This window comes from Schistocerca piceifrons, chromosome 1 (assembly GCF_021461385.2).
Source record: "Schistocerca piceifrons isolate TAMUIC-IGC-003096 chromosome 1, iqSchPice1.1, whole genome shotgun sequence".
NCBI lineage: Eukaryota > Metazoa > Arthropoda > Insecta > Orthoptera > Acrididae > Schistocerca > Schistocerca piceifrons.
In genome coordinates, this window is record NC_060138.1 from 354,843,704 (window position 1) to 354,863,703 (window position 20,000).

The following is a 20,000-nucleotide window of genomic DNA, read 5'->3' on the forward strand; positions in this document are numbered from 1 at the left end:
ATATGTGACATAAATGGCCACATCTTTTGATTGAATTAACTTCGAAGCTTAAAATTTTTATACCGGCAAGGGTCCATGGACCTTAATATCTGTACGTGACATAAATTTGGTAGTGATACATCTGCTCGTCCCTGATGAGAAGGGTTCATAACAGTTGGACAAAAATACATTGAGCAATTTCTAAAGCCTTGTTTCCATTCTGCTTAAAAATTTGACCAAAAAGGGAAGTTCCACGTCCAGTCATTAAGGACATACGCTTTTCAAATTTTCGTTACAAAAGGTGCTATACTAATTTGCAATAGTCTCCCGCATAATATAAAAAAATTAGGCCAGGTGCGAGTAGGAGTTGCGCACTGAGGGTTCCGCACAAACTTAATTACGCTTAATTATGTATACAGACAGTTCATTTGCACAACTAGCAGCAGTTGTTCGTAAAATATTTCAGTTTTCCCTCAAATCACCAATTAAGTACATCTTAATTGCCCTGATTACTTTCAAGCAATTATATCTGTTGTTGCAAACCTAGACCCCACGCTAATCAACAGAGCGATCCTAAAAGGGTTCCGTTTTTAGAGATTGAGGCACGGATCCCTAAAAATTACTTCACCGTTCTCAATTTTTAGTAAAATCTTGAGGGCTTTCCAACTAGATCACTGTTTCTATTGCTCGTGGTCTCGCGGTAGCGTTCTCACTTCCCGAGCACGGGGTCCCGGGTTCGATTCCCGGCGGGGTCAGGGATTTTTCCTGCCTCGAGATGACTGGGTGTTGTTGTGTCGTCTTCGTCATCATCATTCATCCTGATTACGGTCGGAGAAAGGAAATGGCAAATCACCTCCACTAGGACCTTGCCTAGTAAGGCGGCGCGGGTCTCCCGCGTCGTTCCCCTACGCTCTGTAAAGAAGTATGGGACTCATCATCATCAGCAGAATATTTATAACATGTGAAATACAAGACTAAACAAGAAGAGGCAAAGCCTCTCATTGCAAGTTCTCTTGAAAAAAAAAAAAAACTTGCTGTAATATTGCCGTCAAATACGTTAAGATGGGGCTCAACTACGGTGTTGCAGGTGTGCGTGTCGCCCATGGTGATCCTGAACGTGACACTGTCGCAAGGCAACCTGAGCCGCTTCCCGTACCAGGTGTTCCGCGCCGTCGCCAACCTGCTGGAGGTGACCAACTACTCGCTCACCTTCTACATCTACTGCCTCTTCTCGGAGGACTTCCGCGCGACGTTGCTGCGCACGCTGCGGTGGCCGTGGGGCGGCGAGGGGGCGGCGATCCGCGGCTGCGGCGGCCGGCGCGGACCGGGGGCGGTGGCCGGGGGCGGCGGCTGCGGGGCGGTGGCGGACAGCGCGGGGGACAAGGTGCGCCCCCACGGGGGGCCCACGCCCCCCACCACCACTACCACCACCACGGCGACCGCGGCAGCGGCGGCAGCGACGGCCAACGGTGCCGCCGGCAGCTCCGACCACAGGCCTTCCAAAGCGCGCAGCCTGTGGCGTGGACTCTGCAACTGCGTCGCCGTCAAGGGCTACAAGATGGAAGCCGGCCGCGCTAGTGTCTAGGCCACAGCGCCCCTCCACAGTGCCGAACTCCCGATAGCGTGATCCCCCGGCGCACAAGTTTCTTACTTCTTGTCAGCCTCTCCTCTGAACCGAGTGACAAACAATCGTACTCTGTAAACAACAAGTTGCTGGTTCACGTTTTCTCCTCCCTGTGACATAGTTTCCAGCAGAAATGCAACACCCAAATCGATCGCCAGACTTACTGCGAAGAGAGGCCCAATCAAGAAAATATGTGCTCGAGGACAAGGGCAGCACTGACCCACATTTGGTTTCAGGACAGAAACAAGTGGATCCATTTGTGCACTAGTGGCAAATGTACAACAGGATACTAAACAAAAACAGAACTGTGAGAAAACAACACTGAAGTCAGTCGTACTTTACTCGAATGAAGAATTTATATACTCGTCTCCAGTTTCGGGCCTAAGCTCAACTTCAGATGGCAGCATACACTTTTCATTCAACCTGCACATTATTTATCACTCAGAGGAAAAGATTTTTTTTTTTTTCAAAATGTGATGGGTGTGTTTTCGAAAACAGTACAGAATACAGTCTGCAGATCTGCAGGGCTGGCAAACTTGGGTGTACACAAGTCTACTTGTAAGTCAACATGGTACACAGAAGACATTTTATTTAATTTTAGGAAAAATCCCATGACAAAGTATACCAGTACTTAATTTACACAAGGAAAGTTTGTCATTTATTTCAAAAATTGATGTCCCACAGCTACACTTTATTTTCATTTTATTTGTTTCAGTTTTTTGGTACTATTTTCAGGGGCACAGTCTCGTTCTTCAATACTCGTTTGTGTAGGGGAGAATGTTGCACTATGGAACACTTTTCAGATCGTTCCCTCTAGTCAGCTCTGTAATTGAACTTTAACATATTTTCTTATTCCATTTGTAGGTGATAGCATTCACTTTCCATATGCTGCAGTCTTTTCCAAAATTACAAAAATTACTACAAAAGTGAATTTCCAAATGTGAAAATATTTTCCAAGATACAGCATGGCCATGTACCTCAGAACAAATAATGAAATATAAAAGTTTTGCACTTGAGAAAATCTTGTCAATACCATATTAAAGAGTCTATCTGTTACATTACTATTCTGCTAAAAACCATTAATCAATAAGTGAAATCAAATTAAGTAGAAGTATTATCAATTACCAACTAAAAGTTACACACATTTTGAAACAGAAGCTAAGGAAAACTAGCACAAGTTTACATTCTCAAGACTGGTAAAATCGTTAATACACTAAAAAAATCAGTTCATTTTTAAATGTCACATGTTCCATGGTAGAAGACCACCTCCTGTTACAAGGTACAAGATGTTGCACAACCAATGTGCTCAACTGCGCACACATTATATAACCAGTTCTAAAAATATGTAGAGTTTTACTCTCCACAAAACTGTGTAACTGAATAATTAACAATATCCTCCACATAACTTTACTATATTACACAGTCACTTAAATATGTTGAACTAAAAATATTTACAAATGCTGCACAAAACACAACCTCATGTCCCATGATGACTAAAACAGTAAAAAGTGCCAGAAACTGCTTGTGGTAGTCTCTAGTGTGATTCTAAAGTAGGTCACTAAATTGAGTATGTATGTTTTTGGTGTTTACGGGCACTCAGCAGCGAGATTATCAGTGCCCTTGTGAATATTAAAAGAAATGAATGTTGATAAAAGGGCTGAAAATGTTCACGCAATCACTTGCTCACTCTAACCTCACATGCATTGACCATACATTCACTCTATATCACACTCCATAAGACAAGGGAAAAATAGTGAAACATGGTACACCTGGGATTAAAACAGAAGTAAAACCACAGAAGAGCTAAAAAATAAATAAATAAAAAAAATAGAGGCACAGGAATTTTTGACTGACTGACCAGTTAGAAGTACAGGGTGAGCTAGTCCCCTAGTGAGCTAGTCAGATCTGCTGGCAAATCTGCCAGTGCCCTCACTGTTTTGAAATTACAACCAGGAAACATCGTGTTCCAATGTACACTACTGTCAAGGTACAACACTAACCCCTATGCAGCAGATCTGTTAAGTTGGAATCTGACATTGTCAATGTGACCAATGATGATGTCAGATTCCAGGTTACCATAACAGCTTGGCTGTGTACATGAATGAGTGCCTGAGAACTGGGGTGCAACCCCTGAACTTGTCACAAAAAAGTGAATAAGTACAACAAAAATAAAGTGTAGTTGTGGACTACTTCATTAGCTACAGACTCTCAAAAGAATTCTCCTTCTAAAATAATGGATTAGATCATGAAAAGAATCTCACGTTTTGAAGATATGTCCAAAGCTATTTACAGTTAAATAAATCATTCATTTGATGAAACTGTAATTGGTGGCAGTATTTTTTCATCATTGGAATTTTAAATAGTGACAGAGTTCTATACCAATCATTGTTACAGTGATGGAATAAAAATATTATTTTTGTTCTAACAGCAAAAAAAATATGGAATTGATTCAATTCGTGAGGCTCCAGAGCAGATGAAGTGTTTACTCAAACAGAAGCCAAATGCTTGGCACACAACAATAACAAAAGGCATTGTGTGTTAGTCAGTGCATTTAAGAAAACAAAAGACACTATGATAACAATATTTAATAACTGAAACACGTCCAGTACTGTAAATAATGTCAGTTATCTTCAATTCTGTTCCCACAAACTGACTGAAAAGAAATAACTGTAAATACCTTCCTGTGAGTAACTTTTTGTACTGTAGCTACTGGACTCAAGACAGTCACTTGTCTTTTCTCATTCAGTCACAAATGACAGTTCTGTTTCAAGCTGTCTTTTATATGGTGTACATCTTGTGCATATTTTTCTCTCTCTTTTTTTCACCTACAATGATAATCGTATTTGCTTTGTACAGACTGTGAATGCACCCTACACTCTACTCTTTTAATTATAAAATCATCACTGCAGTGCAAAACTACTCTTCAAATTAGAGTAAGTGTAGTGCAAAGTTTTAGATGGAGTGATGTCTTTTCATCACAGAAGATTCTCAGATACAATCCTTGTATTCCATGTTGAGTAACTTGTGGATTTTGAATAACTACAAAAAGATTTGTATTAAATAGACATTAGGGTTTTACTCTGTATACCTCTTTACACAAAAGAATTTGTACCCATTCCGTATTAAAACTACTTGTCTGTCATTTTCTGTATTCATGATACAAATCCATAACATGTAAATTTTGTGTGAACTATGTGGTGTTAACTATGTGATATGTACCAAGTCACATTTTAAATTTTAAGCTGAATAAAACATACTTTTGGCCTATTAAACCAGCTAGAAATTATTTCTCTTCCTCAATAATGGTTGAATAATGTTTTTATAATGTGTTATCACTAGGCAGACAGTCACAACAAGCACCAATCTGTACTTATTTTGGTGAGAGTAAGTCATTAAAACTTTTGTAAAGATGTATGCACAATTAAATATTGTCTTACATCATCAGTTCCCTAAAAGTATGCCACAGAGGTGATGTAGTCATCATATAAAACCATGCAAACATCGCTATATGACAAAGACAACAATGATGTTGATGATGATGATATGTAGTAAACATCCTACGGCAGGGAGGGCCATCCATTAAGCAATACGAAATGGATCTGCATAACCAATCAAAGATGTCTTCTTGGCCAGTGAAACAGCTTCACTGTAAAAGACAGCAGGGAAGCATAACTGGATGATCACTTAGAAAAAGCAGAACAAACCAGCCATTATGAAAAAACACAAAGATCTCCTGGCTAATAGGATATGTAGGAGGTCACATTTTACGCAGAATCTTAAGGATACAGGGTAGTTATAAATGGTGGAAAAACCAAAAGAAATTTATGATTTTATTAAAGTCTATAGTCTTTCCAGATTAAATTGATATATACATTATAGGGTTTTAAATTGAAAATGATCTATATATGCCAAATTTTAAAGTTACGCTCATGTATGCTGCCACGACCCCTTTATTTCTGTTACAGAAACCAGTATTATTTCGGAAAGAACTGTGAACTTTCTGTTTCCAGCAATTATACGTATGATACATTGTATGTTGGTAACAGTGCACGTTTCTAGTGTCTGTAAATGATTATCTTTGCTAGTATTTACTTTTGTTTCGCTGAAGCAGTTTGTTCATGTGTTACTGAATGTTTGTTGCCCAAGTGCTACATATATTTGAGGAAGTACATTTCCTTTAGTGTGTAATAAATGTGAACTATGTCATGCAGCAAGAAATTCAATAAAAGGAAATTCCGTGGTAACCAGTTCACAAAGCCACACTGTTGAAAGTAACCTGAGTATCAGTTCTTCAGGGAAGAAACTCTCACATGGCATGCCTCCTGGTGATTCAAATTTTTGTGTTGACAATGACGCTGTTTGTAGTGGATTTGTTGTTGTTGATGTGGGCACCTTATCTTCTTTGATAAAGGAAGTGGCAAAATGTAAACAATGTGATGGTGTAGGCTGTATGGAAATAACTGAACAACAAACCAGCAGGAAGGGTTTAGCATCAAAATTAGTTGTTCTGTGTAGATCCTGCAATAAATTTAGCTCGAAAATGACTTAGAACATTGTGCATAGCTCATATGATGTGAATTCGAAGTTAGTGTATGCAATGCATGCAATAGGAAAAGGAACAAAGACTGCTCAAACGTTTTGTGGTTTGATGGACCTTCTTCCTCCTTCCAGTAGGTTCAGCAAGTACATAAAAATACTTTTAGATGCCTTGATGGTTGTGTCTAAAGCATCTATGAAACATGCAGTAGAGGAAACTGCAAATATTAGTGGAACCAGGGACATTGCTGTTGCACTTGATGGGACATGGCAACATCAAGGACATTGTTCCTATAATGATGTTGTAAGTGCTACATCTCTGGAGAATGGAAAAGTTGTTGATGTTGAGTGCTTCTCTAAGTACTGCTACACCTGCCATGGTAACACTGAAGGACATATTGAACATCAGTGTTCTAAGAATTATGATGGTTACAGTGGAGGTATGAAGTGTGATGGAACTCTAAAAATATTTCAGAGGTCAGATGACCACAAAAAATAAAAAAAGGAATACACAGCTCTTCTGACACAGTACAGCTTTCAACAGCTTGACCCCTGGGACAGGTTGGTGTAGATTTCCACAACACATTAATAACTGTTTAGCCTCATCAGCATGCAGCAAATTTTTGTGTTAGAATCAATTAGTGATGTGTGGATGCACCTACTCTTTTTCCATGAGTGCTGCAGCAAACACTGTTGCAAAGATTAGGGGTTGCAGAGATTTCGGCTCAGTGTATGATGCTTGCTTAAGTCATATTTGGTTCCTACATTTTCTTTTCTTCTCTGAATACCATACACATATTACTGCTCAATGGATGTTGTCCTGATTGAAGGGAAATCAATGGAGGCATATGTAGTTTCTTCAGCGTGCGTGGCATATCACTCTTGCACACACAGCCTGACTTTCACACCCCATAGCACATTTTCTAAATTTCTGGCCATCATTGGGCTGAAAATGTATGGTTTTACTTCTGGTATTACGAACTCAGCTTTAATACGCTACTGGCCATTAAAATTGCTACACCAGGAATAAATGCAGAATATAAACGTGTATTCATTGGACAAATACGTTATACTAGAACTGACATGTGATTAAATTTTCACACAATTTGGGTGCATAGATCCTGAGAAATCAGTAACCAGAACAACCACCTCTGGTCGTAATAAGAGCTCGGATGGCGTGTACAGATACAGCTGCCCATGCAATGTACAGATACAGCTGCCCATGCAGCTTCAACACGATACCACAGTTCATCAAGAGTAGTGACTGGCGTATTCTGAAGAGCCAGTTGCACAGGTCGTAACACATCTGAAATGTAACATCTACTGTCCAAAGTGTCATCAATGTGAACAAGAGGTGACCGAGACGTGTAACCAATGGCACCCCATACCATCACGCCGGGTGATACGCCAGTATGCCGATGATGAATACACGCTTCCATTGCGCATTCACTGCAATGTCGCCAAACACGAATGGAACCATCATGATGCTGTAAACAGAACCTGGATCATCCGAAAAAATGACATTTTGCCATTCGTGCACCCAGGTTCATCGTTGAGTACACCATTGTAGGCGCTCCTGTCTGTGATGCAGCGTCAAGGGTAACCGCAGCCATGGTCTCTGAGCTCATAGTCCATGCTGCTGCAAATGTCATTGAACTGTTAGTGCAGATGGTTGTTGTCTTGCAAACGTCCCCATCTGTTGACTCAGGGATCGAGACGTGACTGCACGATCCATTACAGCCACGCAGGTAAGATGCCTGTCATCTCAACTGCTAGTGACACAAGGCCATTGGGATCCAGCACGGCGTTCCATATTACCCTCCTGAATCCACCGATTCCATATTCTGCTAACAGTCATTGGATCTCAACCAACATGAGCAGCAATGTCGCGATACGATAAACCACAACAGCGATAGGCTACAATCCGACCTTTATCAAAGTCGGAAATGTGATGGTACGCATTTCTCCTCCTTACACGAGGCATCACAACAATGTTTCACCAGGCAATGCTGGTAAACTGTTGTTTGTGTATGAGAAATCACTTGAAAACTTTCCTCACGTCAGCACGTTGTAGGTGTCGCCACCGACGCCAACCTTGTGTGAATCCTCTGAAAAGCTAATCATTTGCATATCACAGCATCTTCTTCCTGTCAGTTAAATTTCGCATCTGTAGCACGTCATCTTCGTGGTGTAGCAATTTTAATGGCCAGCAGTGTATGATCTGACGAAACTGACCAATGTAAACATAAATGATTTTGTTTTTCTATCATTACAGTCAATCGATCCATTACATTTTGCACTTCAATGGCTTCTTTGTCAGCCCATAACTCCCTAAGCTCTGTACTGTCTATGTACCTGATGCCTCTGCATGTTATTATAACTTATGGTGTAGTTCAGTCACAATGTTGTACTTGTCCAGCTATTTTGTCCTCAAAGGGTTGGTAGCTTGCTGTTATGTCACCGTTTTGAATAGTAATGATCCATTATGTAGTGGCTTAACAGATCTGAAAGTTCAAGCTGAACTGTCAAAAGCTTTTTTGGGTATTGAAGGCCGAATCATTCTTGAAAGTACCTTCTCATCTTATGGCAATAAAGACATTTTGATATGCCAGTGATGCACTGTTATAATGTAATGCCTTTACTCTGGAGAATGGCTACTCAGGGTATTTACCCTCCCGTGTTCTCTTTGTTGGATGGATGTCCAACAGACTACCAGGGCTGCTGGGAGTGATGCTTTGAGAATTTGTTGATGCTGTAGGATTCCCGGAAGCAACTAGGAGATACAAAAAGTCCACTCACACAAAGCCCCACTTGTTTGGGTAAGCCTTATACAACCGTGTTGCAGCAGATTCCCCAGAGGTTGCCTGCTAATAACTGTTTAGTCTCATCAGCATGCAGCATATTTAAAAATTGAGATATTCTTTATAAGTATTTACACCATCCTCATGGTCTGAATAGTTTTAATTATTGGGTAATTCATTAGATTGATTCTTTAAGAATAACATTGCAAAGCTTCATAATCAAATTCTGGCTAGAAATTCATTTTTAAAAATTTGTTTGGGCATCTGCACCTTTCTATGCCATGCCATGCCATGCCATGATCCACACCGTCTCTACACTAGAATTTTTTTGTGCTTTACTTTTTCATTACCACAATTGAAATGAACTGCAAAAGAGTCCAGGAGGCTGCGAGAAAGATTATCTTTGCTTGTTCCTTTGTTTACAACATGGTTTTTTTAATAGTGCGTGCTACAAACTTTTTCCAGTTTTCAGTTTTGCATAATGGGTTGTAACAGTGGATGCACGTTCAAAAAACTGAAGAAATCTCAAATTTCACATTAAAAGGGACAGAAAATTTAAATAACTGTGTTACAGATGCTGCTGCTAAGTGTGAAGAACAATTTTTGACAAAGTCACCGAGTTCATCGAAGAAGAAAATTAGCGAAGGAATTAATGCAGTGTTTGCCTTGGTTTGCCTTTTGCAGACTTAGATGTTATAACACCAACTTTTAGGTACCTAGCGAATAGTGAACTGCTGAAAAAAAAGTCTACATGGGAAAACACAGAATACAAATGAGAGCTACAATCACCCTATATGGATGCATTGTCCAAAAACAGTATTTGTCCTCAATTGTTGTGAAGATAGCTGCATGTGATGCCTGTCTAGTGTTCAGTAGCGGAAATGTAGGTTGTATTAAGTGCCTGCAGAGACTAGGATTCCATCCATGTGCATTCACACAGAAGATACTCAGACAAATCAATGAAGCGCAACTGAATGAAGCTCAGGCAGCAGAAGAAAAAAATGCAAAAGTTCGTTAGGCAAAGGGGGCAAGGTTAAGAGATTACTCCAGGAAGACGAAGACAAGAATAAAGATTATGGATATGGACAGAATTAGTTGCTAGAGGTATAACAGTACTGTAAAAATTGAAATAAAAACTTTAGATGCAAATTGTCGTAAGCTGAGTCTTTTGAGCTATAATGTACCTTTTCTCAGGAACTATAAAAGCTGAAATTTGGCAGAGGTCTTAAGAATTACTTACTAAATAATCCTGTGCAGCACTTTTCCATTATCTTTCCTCTGAGAAAAGTTCTCCTTTAAAACTTGAGAAAAACAGAGCAGTCCCGGCTAACACAAAACTGAAAAATTAATTTCAAAGCAACTATGACCTTAAACAAAAATCTTTTCCACATGTTTTATTAGCCTCTTATGCAGACGTAAACTATGAAATTCCAGTTTCATTTGCAACTGTCGGCTTTCTCAGTGTATTTCAGCTATGAAATCTTCACGGGTTATCAACCGAGTGTCGTCGTCTTCTAGTCGCAACATTTCAATGGATTGCGTATCCATCATCTTCACCTGAAGATCATGGATGCGCAATCCACTGAAACATTGCAACTAGAAGACGATGTCACTTGGCTGATAACCCATGGAGATTTCATAGCTCCAGTTTTACTGCTTGATTAGCTTAAGAGAAAGGGTACATTATAGAAACAATGGTAATTAAAAATTCACATCCTTATAAAACATATGTCAATCCACATTTTCAAACAAAAATTACAAAGAATATCAAGCAGTATGTAATAAATAATAGTCTCAAGTTTTACTATTTTAGCTGTAATATTTTTGGAAATATTTATGTTTAAGCACAAGAATCCATTTGCCCTATGTCATTCCTTAAATCAAACAATGGAAACTCCAGCTTGAAATGTCAATAATCTCAGGAAAAGACAGATTGCTACTTACCATAACGATGAGATATTAAGTTGCAGACAGTCACAAGTAAAAGATACACATTATTTTTCAGCCATGGCTTTCATCAGAAAAGGAAACATACATATACATTCATTCACATGAGCAAGCACACCTCAAGCACACATGACTGTCATCTCCAGCAGCTCGGACCAGAATGCAATTGTCATGCAGAATGGTAGTAGCAATCTGGAGGGGATGAGGAAGGGGAAGGGGTAGCAGTGTACAGGTGGGGAGCAAGAAGAGTGCTGTTTGGCAGAGCATGCAGGTACTAGACTGTCAATGGGTGGAGTGTTGGGAGGCTGTAGGGCAGGGAGGTAGGGAAGCGGGAGAGGAGGGGGCAGATAGGGAGGGAAAAAGGAGAGGAGTGGGAAAAGGGAAAAGATGAGTGGGTGCGTTGGCAGAAGGCAACACACAAAGAGAGTAGTAGATAAGAATAGGGAGGAGCTTACAGGACAGAAGGGGAGGGGGGGGGGGGGCTGTTAAATGAAGGGTGTAGAGACAATATGTTGTTGTAGGTAGAGGCCAAGATAATTTCAGGAGCAGAGAATGTGTTATAAATCCGATCTGCACATTTCAGAAAACCGGGTGATTGAGTGGAAGAGCCATCAAGATTGGTTACCAATACGTGAGGCGATGATGTAACATTTTTAATGGGGATTCTGTTCTAATGTGATTATGGAATATGGTTTTGTATGTGTGAAGTAAAAGAATCTGACACTTACAATATGTAATATGAGATTTCACTCATTCTTGAAAATGATTTATTGTCAAAATTAGGTAATCACACAATTTAAATAAAGAACGTTTACACTACAGCCTACAATGAGCCATGTTTTCTTTTATAAGAAGCCTTTGTTGTAAAAAACTTATAACTACAAAGTTTTCTTTCTACATACTTGCTTCTCCCAGGGACACTTTATCTTCTTTGATTAACGTAACTAGCATATAACAGCCTTTCAAGTTTGACTTCCAAGTATTGCATAGTTTGTATGGAGAGCACCGAGCATATCCAGTATGTGATGAACACAAACTCTACCAACAAAATTTTGAAGGTTGTTCAGAGATAGTTTCTGAGTATTTTGGTGTAAGAGACCAGTTGGATTGTTACAAAGTAATTGCATTTCTATTTGTTTCTTAACCCACTTATATTTGTATGTTTTCAGTGAAAATACTTGCACAATAGTGTAAATGTCAATGACTATTACTGTGTGTCCTGTTTGGAAACTAACTTGTTCCATCCACTCACAGTACTTGCTGTAAACAACAGTAAACACCCACTTTACTACTTTTCCTCAAACTTGCATTCATCACAGCCCAGTTCTTCGTCTCCTCCTCTGCTCCCTCCCCCCCCTCCCCCCCCTCTCCTCCACCCCCCACCATGTTAGTAAGCACATTAAAACCCATTAACACCCTTCTTAGTAGTACGTTAACAATGATACACGGTAGTAAATGATGAGTTGGCCGATATGCTGCTTGTGTACGAGTTCACTGAATGCAATTAAAAAGTGGCACAACAATGCTATGCTGAGTTGTTCCTGCAGTGATGCAATCACATTACAGTACAGGGTTATTACAAATGATTGAAGCGATTTCACAGCTCTACAATAACTTTATTACTTGAGATATTTTCACAATGCTTTGTACACACATACAAAAACTCAAAAAGTTTTTTTAGGCATTCACAAATGTTCGATATGTGCCCCTTTAGTGACTCGGCAGACATCAAGCCGATAATCAAGTTCCTCCCATACACGCGCAGCATGTCCCCATCAATGAGTTCGAAAGCATCGTTGATGCGAGCTCGCAGTTCTGGCACGTTTCTTGGTAGAGGAGGTTTAAACACTGAATCTTTCACATAACCCCACAGAAAGAAATCGCATGGGGTTAAGTCGGGAAAGCGTGGAGGCCATGACATGAATTGCTGATCATGATCTCCACCACGACCGATCCATCAGTTTTCCAATCTCCTGTTTAAGAAACGCCGAACATCATGATGGAAGTGCGGTGGAGCACCATCCTGTTGAAAGATGAAGTCGGCGCTGTCGGTCTCCAGTTGTGGCATGAGCCAATTTTCCAGCATGTCCAGATACACGTGTCCTGTAATGTTTTTTTTCGCAGAAGAAAAAGGGGCCGTAAACTTTAAACCGTGAGATTGCACAAAACACGTTACCTTTTGGTGAATTGCGAATTTGCTGCACGAACGCGTGAGGATTCTCTACCGCCCAGATTCGCACATTGTGTCTGTTCACTTCACCATTACGAAAAAATGTTGCTTCATCACTGAAAACAAGTTTCGCACTGAACGCATCCTCTTCCATGAGCTGTTGCAACCGCGCCAAAAATTCAAAGCGTTTGACTTTGTCATCGGATGTCAGGGCTTGTAGCAATTGTAAACGGTAAGGCTTCTGCTTTAGCCTTTTCTGTAAGATTTTCCAAACCGTCGGCTGTGGTACGTTTAGCTCCCTGCTTGCTTTATTCGTCGACTTCCGCAGGCTACGAGTGAAACTTGCCCGCACGCGTTCAACCGTTTCTTTGCTCACTGCAGGCCGACCCGTTGATTTCCCCTTACAGAGGCATCCAGAAGCTTTAAACTGCGCATACCATCGCCAAATGGAGTTAGCAGTTGGTGGATCTTTGTTGAACTTCATCCTGAAGTGTCGTTGCACTGTTACGACTGACTGATGTGAGTGCATTTCAAGCACGACATACGCTTTCTCGGCTCCTGTCGCCATTTTGTCTCACTGCGCTCTCGAGCGCTCTGGCGGCAGAAACCTGAAGTGCGGCTTCAGCCGAACATAACTTTATGAGTTTTTCTACGTATCTGTAACACAGCGAATGCCAATTATTGCAGTCCCTCGACGTCGTCCAGGGTGACCTGGAGGTCTCGTGTACGCTGGCGGGATGGGGGTGCCGCGAATTCCCGCGGTTGGCGGCCTTCCTGGGCTATTGGTACCTTCATGTAGAAGTGTGTCGTGACCATATGTCAATGAATGGAGCTACAGTGAATTTATGAAATCGCTTCAATCATTTGTAATAGCCCTGTACATTTGCATCTGAGTGTCTACTTATGAGAGTCCTTACTTTTATTACTGTGTTTTGGGTTGTACATTTTGGTGATTGCATATTATAGGTTTTTTAACTGTTATGAAGCATTTTCACAAAAAAGGTAATTGGGGTAACAAACCAAATAAACCATAAATATTACATTTATTACTCTATGGGTCTCTCATACCTAAATATTCAGAAAATATATCTGAACAAACCCCAAAATTTTGTCACTGGAGATCACGTTTTCCTGTATACATGAATGCTGCATCTTATCAGCCAATGCCCTTATCGGAACTAATTAAAATTGTTAGTTTCATTTATGTACAGTGAATCAGTTTTAACTTTAACTTGTCTACTTCACAATACTTAAAACACATATAACATCATTAAAAAACTAAAATTCACATTTAAGTATTTTTGAAATCTGTGTAACTGCTACAAAGTGTCCCAATCTAAAATGCCTGATGCTACTATACTGCAAAATTTCACACTTTGCTTCAAAACTAAATAACTATGTAGCTCAAGTCATTATAGTCAATGTTATTTTGGTGCTAAAAGTCTGAACACAATGAATACCGCTATTTTATGAAATAATTAGCCATTTCATGGAACACAGCAATGCTGGGATAGCGCTTCAAATATCAGAGAGTTACAGATGATTTTACACACACCAGCTCTGGCTAGTTAAATTGTTACTGTTTCTGTGTGGTATAGATTAGATGTAGGGATAGCTTGAGATAGTGCACTCCATACATAAAACACAAGTAGTAAACAGAAAAAGTAGGCACTGAGGTCCAAAACACAATGAAAAAACCAATACTACATATTGGTAAACATATGTGAAATATTTATGGATTACAATATATATGGTTATACACTACAATGGTTGAGGGGATTGCTCATAAACAAGATGAACACCAAACCACAACAGAGCATGGTTCTTCACCCAATATTTGTCTTTACATACACAGACTTGTTGCCATATGACCAGTCATCAGACTGCCATCTTGTAAGTCCCTACAACTGCCAAAATAGTTCACACTATTTGCCTGTGAATTATTTTGCTAGTAATAAAAAGATAGAAGGGTGGGATGGTGAAGATCAAGTGAAAAATGCAAAGTAGGAATAGTGTGAAAAAGAGCCACTTTGAACAGCCTTGAAGGACTGTGTAGTGTTGTTTACAGAAATTTAAATTGGAGAGATGACTGACATGTATATTTCCACAATTTCTCTTGCAGAATGTACGAGTTGGATTGTCAAATATGAGCTTAACATAAAAATAGGGGATAACTATCGTAAACTACAATCTTAACCCATTTCTGCCTGAATTAAGTTTCAGTTCTGACTTTTAGAAATAAGATATTTATTGATTCACTGTCATCAATGAAACTACTACAACAAGCTAAACAACAGGGCAATTAATAATTTGAGTGAAAGAGTGTGCGACATATATCTCACGCTAGGCAGATCATACATTTTAAACCGACCGAGGTGGCGCAGTGGTTAGCACACTGGACTCGCATTCGGGAGGACGACGGTTCAGTCCCGTCTCCGGCCATCCTGATTTAGGTTTTCCGTGATTTCCCTAAATCGTTTCAGGCCGATTTCCTTCCCAATCCTTCCCTAACCCGAGCTTGCGCTCCGTCTCTAATGACCTCGTTGTCGACGGGACGTTAAACACTAACCACCACCACCACATACATTTTAAGTGAACTGCAAGACAGTAAATAAAATAAAGCACTGTACGTCATTTACCTTTATGTTCAGACAACAGCATTCACTTTTTGTAATATGGTACAAAACACGTTATGCACAATTCAACACGACATTTGCAGCACGTTGTTCTTGGAGTTCCTTTGCAGTTTTCAGCAGCACAACATCTTTTTTTTCTGTGGCACCACAACTAACAGATGATTTTTTTTTTCATCGTATCTGATGCCATGCAGCACTCTGCCTTGATATAGACTACCTGCAGGGAGACCAGGACTTCTAGGATTGTTCCACTGGATGTCAGGTAACATTTCGCAATGTAGCACCAAAACTGGAGCTGTGGCATATTCGTATCTCTCTTTCCATAGAGGAGCACACATTATGTACAGACACATCCCGTAGACATGTAAAAATTGGCCACCATAATTTCTCTCCTCTGACGCTGACTCTATATAACTTTATATATTTGTCCATTTGGTCAGTTCCCCCGTATTTTTGGTGTATTCTCCAATAACATGTGGTCACGGTACAAGTATTCTTCTCTTGTTTTGAATATCGGCCCACAGAATTCACTGGATTGATCCCATGGCTGGTCGAAGCAACTGTTACTACAGAATTTTCTAGCCATCTGGCAATAACGATTCCACTTTCCTTGCTGCTCTCGTAATCAAAATCTCCTCTTATTCCTTTTGGACATTGTCTTAGAGGGTATAAGTTGACATTCTTTCAGCGGATGATTCTCACGAATAGTGCCAGTTGCACCATAACCTCGTTCTTTTAGGTGAACCAACAATGTTGGCGATGTAAACAGATTGTCAAAATAAAATCTGTAGGCCAGATTTTTACTTTTATCAGGAAGTGGATCAATCATTTGAACCAAAAGTGCAGCACATTTTCCAAATGCTTTCTTGTACACTTCGTTCCTTTGTGGATCAGTTTCCTGGAGTATTTGAAAATACACTGGATAACACATCTGTGTTTAGGTACCATGCTTTGTACCCAAATCTAATGGGTTTACCTTTCACAAATTGTTGGCATTCAAGCTTGCCAAAATGCTTTATTATGCTCTCATCATAATCCAAATCTTGCTCAGGCTGAAAGTTTACACATTTTATCATTTACATTGATTTGTGTGTTATCACAAGTGAATAAATCTCATAATTGTTTCGAATCTGCCTACTCTCATCACATTGTGCACAATTTCATTTCTCATGTCCAATCCTAAATCCCAGTATCATCATCTGCTAGGTAGAATTCCTAGAAAACGTTTTGTCTCTTTGAGTATTATTTTGGGATCTAGGCAGTTCTTGAACAAAACTGTATTTTGTAGCTTCAGTACTTAGAAATTTAATTATTATTCATTTCAAAACAGTTAAAAGCACTGAACTGGAGACAAGCTGCCAATTTACTGTGATCATTCTCAGGAAATAAAGCGTTATTGCTTTGCATATCCTCCCTTCTCCAATCTCTTATTATAGTTTTTGAGATCTGTAGCTTTTCTATTTCATCTGGAATGACATTTCCTGGTTAATATCAAGAGAACAGGCAGTTTCATGTTCACCACCTAACCTATCTTTGTTGGTCAATACCACTTCTGCACCAGCATGAAATTGCCTTGGTCCAATATTATCTATCTGTCCACCACCATTTTCTTCCCTACAATGTTCATCCGATTCTACATTAACTTCAGAAGGCTCAATAAATATATCCATTGCACCTTCCTCCTCCTCCTCAAGAACATCCAGGATTCCATGCATAGACAGGCCTCTTGGAAAGTAGGGAACATTATATTGACTGTTCTGCCTAGTATTAACATACGGGCACCACACAATTAAAAATTGGATTTGGAAGCGTAATAATGAACTGCATTTTGTGGCTAACCTATATTATAAATTTTGGCACCTTTAACATTATACTTAAGCAAAAGTTTTAAAAATTGTGTGGTATATTGCTTCAGACAATGGTACTTACTTCTTATTCCAAGTCATAATCTTATTCGGAAAAAGTCTTCAGTTAATGAACAACCAGACACTGTCCTCATCCTGCTTTCTACTGGCAGAAACTTGCTTAAATATCAACAATAGAGCTTCCTTAACAGAGACATACAACAACAGGCATTTCAAATGCATGCACTGTTGGCAACAAGAGAAAACAATAGATATTATCTGACATATATGTTACGCTAGGCAGAAATGGGTTAATAGACTTGCACAACACCATGGTTACCAAAAGCAGCACAATTTCCAGAGAACAATTGTACACTTAAAATTTAACACAGGAGAAGCATTATCACCACCACCACCACCCCACCACCACCACCATCCATTTGACATCCACTGCTGGATGAACTTATTGGTCTTCAGTTACCAGTAACCCTGTTGCTCCTGCATACTACATTTTATTTAAATGTAGTACTAATGTTTCCTTCCTATAATCATATAGCCCATCATTACTGGAAACCTTACAAACAATACCAATTAAGTTTCTAGCCAAAAAAAGGAAAATGGAATGGTCATGTTCTGCTGACAGAACCATCTTGGCTTGCTTGTAAGATTGAAACCTGAACCACAATGCTTTTAACTATGACATACAATAAGAACTTTCAATGCACCATTTAACTATGGGCAAGGGACTCATTATGGCATTAATAAGGGAGGGACTGGTAAAGAATATCCACTGAACAATACTGAATAATAGTTATTTTATTATTCATACAAATTCAATTGTTAATATATTTGTATAATAATTATTTTTACACATTTTATTTTACAAAAACATACAGTACAATCACTTGATTCCTTAAAAGGAGACTGATTCAATAATATTACACAGCTTGTGTTATCCTTTTGTCAACACTTAACTGACTGGAACCATTTTGAGAAGCACTTTTTGATGACGTACTGCCATCATTCTCGTCACTGAGGCAATCATCACTATCCTCAGTGTCAAGTTCATTATCAGCATCAATCCTACAGAAGGAAAAAATCCAAAATTATATGGAGTAATAGTGAAAGTTTATCTATTTTCTATAGAAAATATATTATGGAACATTGTAAAATCTAGGATGGATTGTAACAATATTATGAAAAGGACATTTACTACCAACCATATAGCAGAGATAGCCACAGCAGAAAGACTGTCAGAGAATGAGATTTTGGTCAACAAGAGAGAGAGAGAGAGAGAGAGAGAGAGAGAGAGAGAGAGAGAGAGAGAGAGAGTTCTATTTCTGATGAAGGTTTTGTTGGCCAAAAGCTCATTTTCTAACAGTCTTTTTGTTATGCCTACCTGTGACTCAGCATTCCACTATATGGTGAGCAGCAACTATCCTTTTCATAATATTGTTATGGAACACTGTTGTATTTTACCACAGAATTTGTTGAGATACAACTCACATAATTCATTAAAAGAAATCAACAGACAAAATTAAAATCTGGGTGACTTAAGTTTAATGATATGAAATATTAGGAAAAATCTGGTTTACAGCATTATTATTACAAAAATAGAATGTAAGTGATGGACAATAATACAAAATTGCTATATGAAAACCATGAAAAGAATACAAGAGGTTAAAGTACTAGTACAAGAGAAAGCTTAATTCTCTGAACGACAGCAGCCTGGCAACATTCTCTTGATTTCGACAATACTTACAGTTTCTTTAACAATAAGTGACATTCCTCAATATTTCAGAACAAAACTGTGAGTTCTGAAATTCAAAAACCTAAATGAATGTCATTGTATGACTCTCAATGTTTAACAAGTTCTAGACAAATCAAACTTATATAACCTTTATCATACAATAATTTGGTGCCTGCCACTTCATTTCAGAGTGTTGTTATTTCCGTGCAAGTGATCTGCAAGATCTACCAATGGTGGTCAGAATGCATATATAGTACACTGTTAAGCGATAAATGTCAAAATTGCCAGCTAATAACTGTTGTAACCTACAATGGAAAGAATAGCAAAGAAACTTCTTGTCCTTCACATGCATATATCAGGCTGTTATCATACAACAGCAAAAATGACAGGAATCTGCAAATGACTCAAAAAGCAATAACAGTAACCACTTCAGTCACAAATTACCACAGAATTTATTGAGGACAAAAGGACACGTCTTCCAGAGACAAATTCTTTCATCAAGATGGTTAACGTTGTTCCCAAAAACCTTGGAAAGTTCCTGACTGTCTTACTTCAGGTTTTTGCACCACACACTAATAACATTTGGACAGAAATGCAACATCAATGTGCACGTTTTCTGTTAAAATTGACAGAGAGAAAGAAAATGTTATGCCATACTGTGAAAATGTGCATTTTCATTTTCTTTCTTGCAGTTTGTTTTAACTACGATAGCT

General features: G+C 39.1%; 2 protein-coding genes across 2 annotated transcripts in view; one reads left to right on the forward strand and one right to left on the reverse strand.

Moving 5' to 3' along the window:
* LOC124720926 (probable G-protein coupled receptor AH9.1) overlaps positions 1-18,024 on the forward strand; it is a 93,942-nt gene extending 75,918 nt beyond the window's left edge. Inside the window, exons 5-6 of the mRNA XM_047245892.1 lie at positions 1,067-1,262; positions 17,930-18,024. Of these exons, the coding sequence (XP_047101848.1) occupies positions 1,067-1,262; positions 17,930-18,024 (291 nt within the window). The remainder of the gene's footprint in view (positions 1-1,066; positions 1,263-17,929) is intronic.
* Positions 18,025-18,335: 311 nt separating this feature from the next.
* Positions 18,336-20,000, reverse strand: part of LOC124788638 (replication stress response regulator SDE2) — a 49,277-nt gene continuing 47,612 nt past the window's right edge. The window contains exon 6 of the mRNA XM_047255911.1: positions 18,336-18,620. Coding sequence (XP_047111867.1) covers positions 18,476-18,620 — 145 coding nt within the window. The 3' untranslated portion in view covers positions 18,336-18,475. The remainder of the gene's footprint in view (positions 18,621-20,000) is intronic.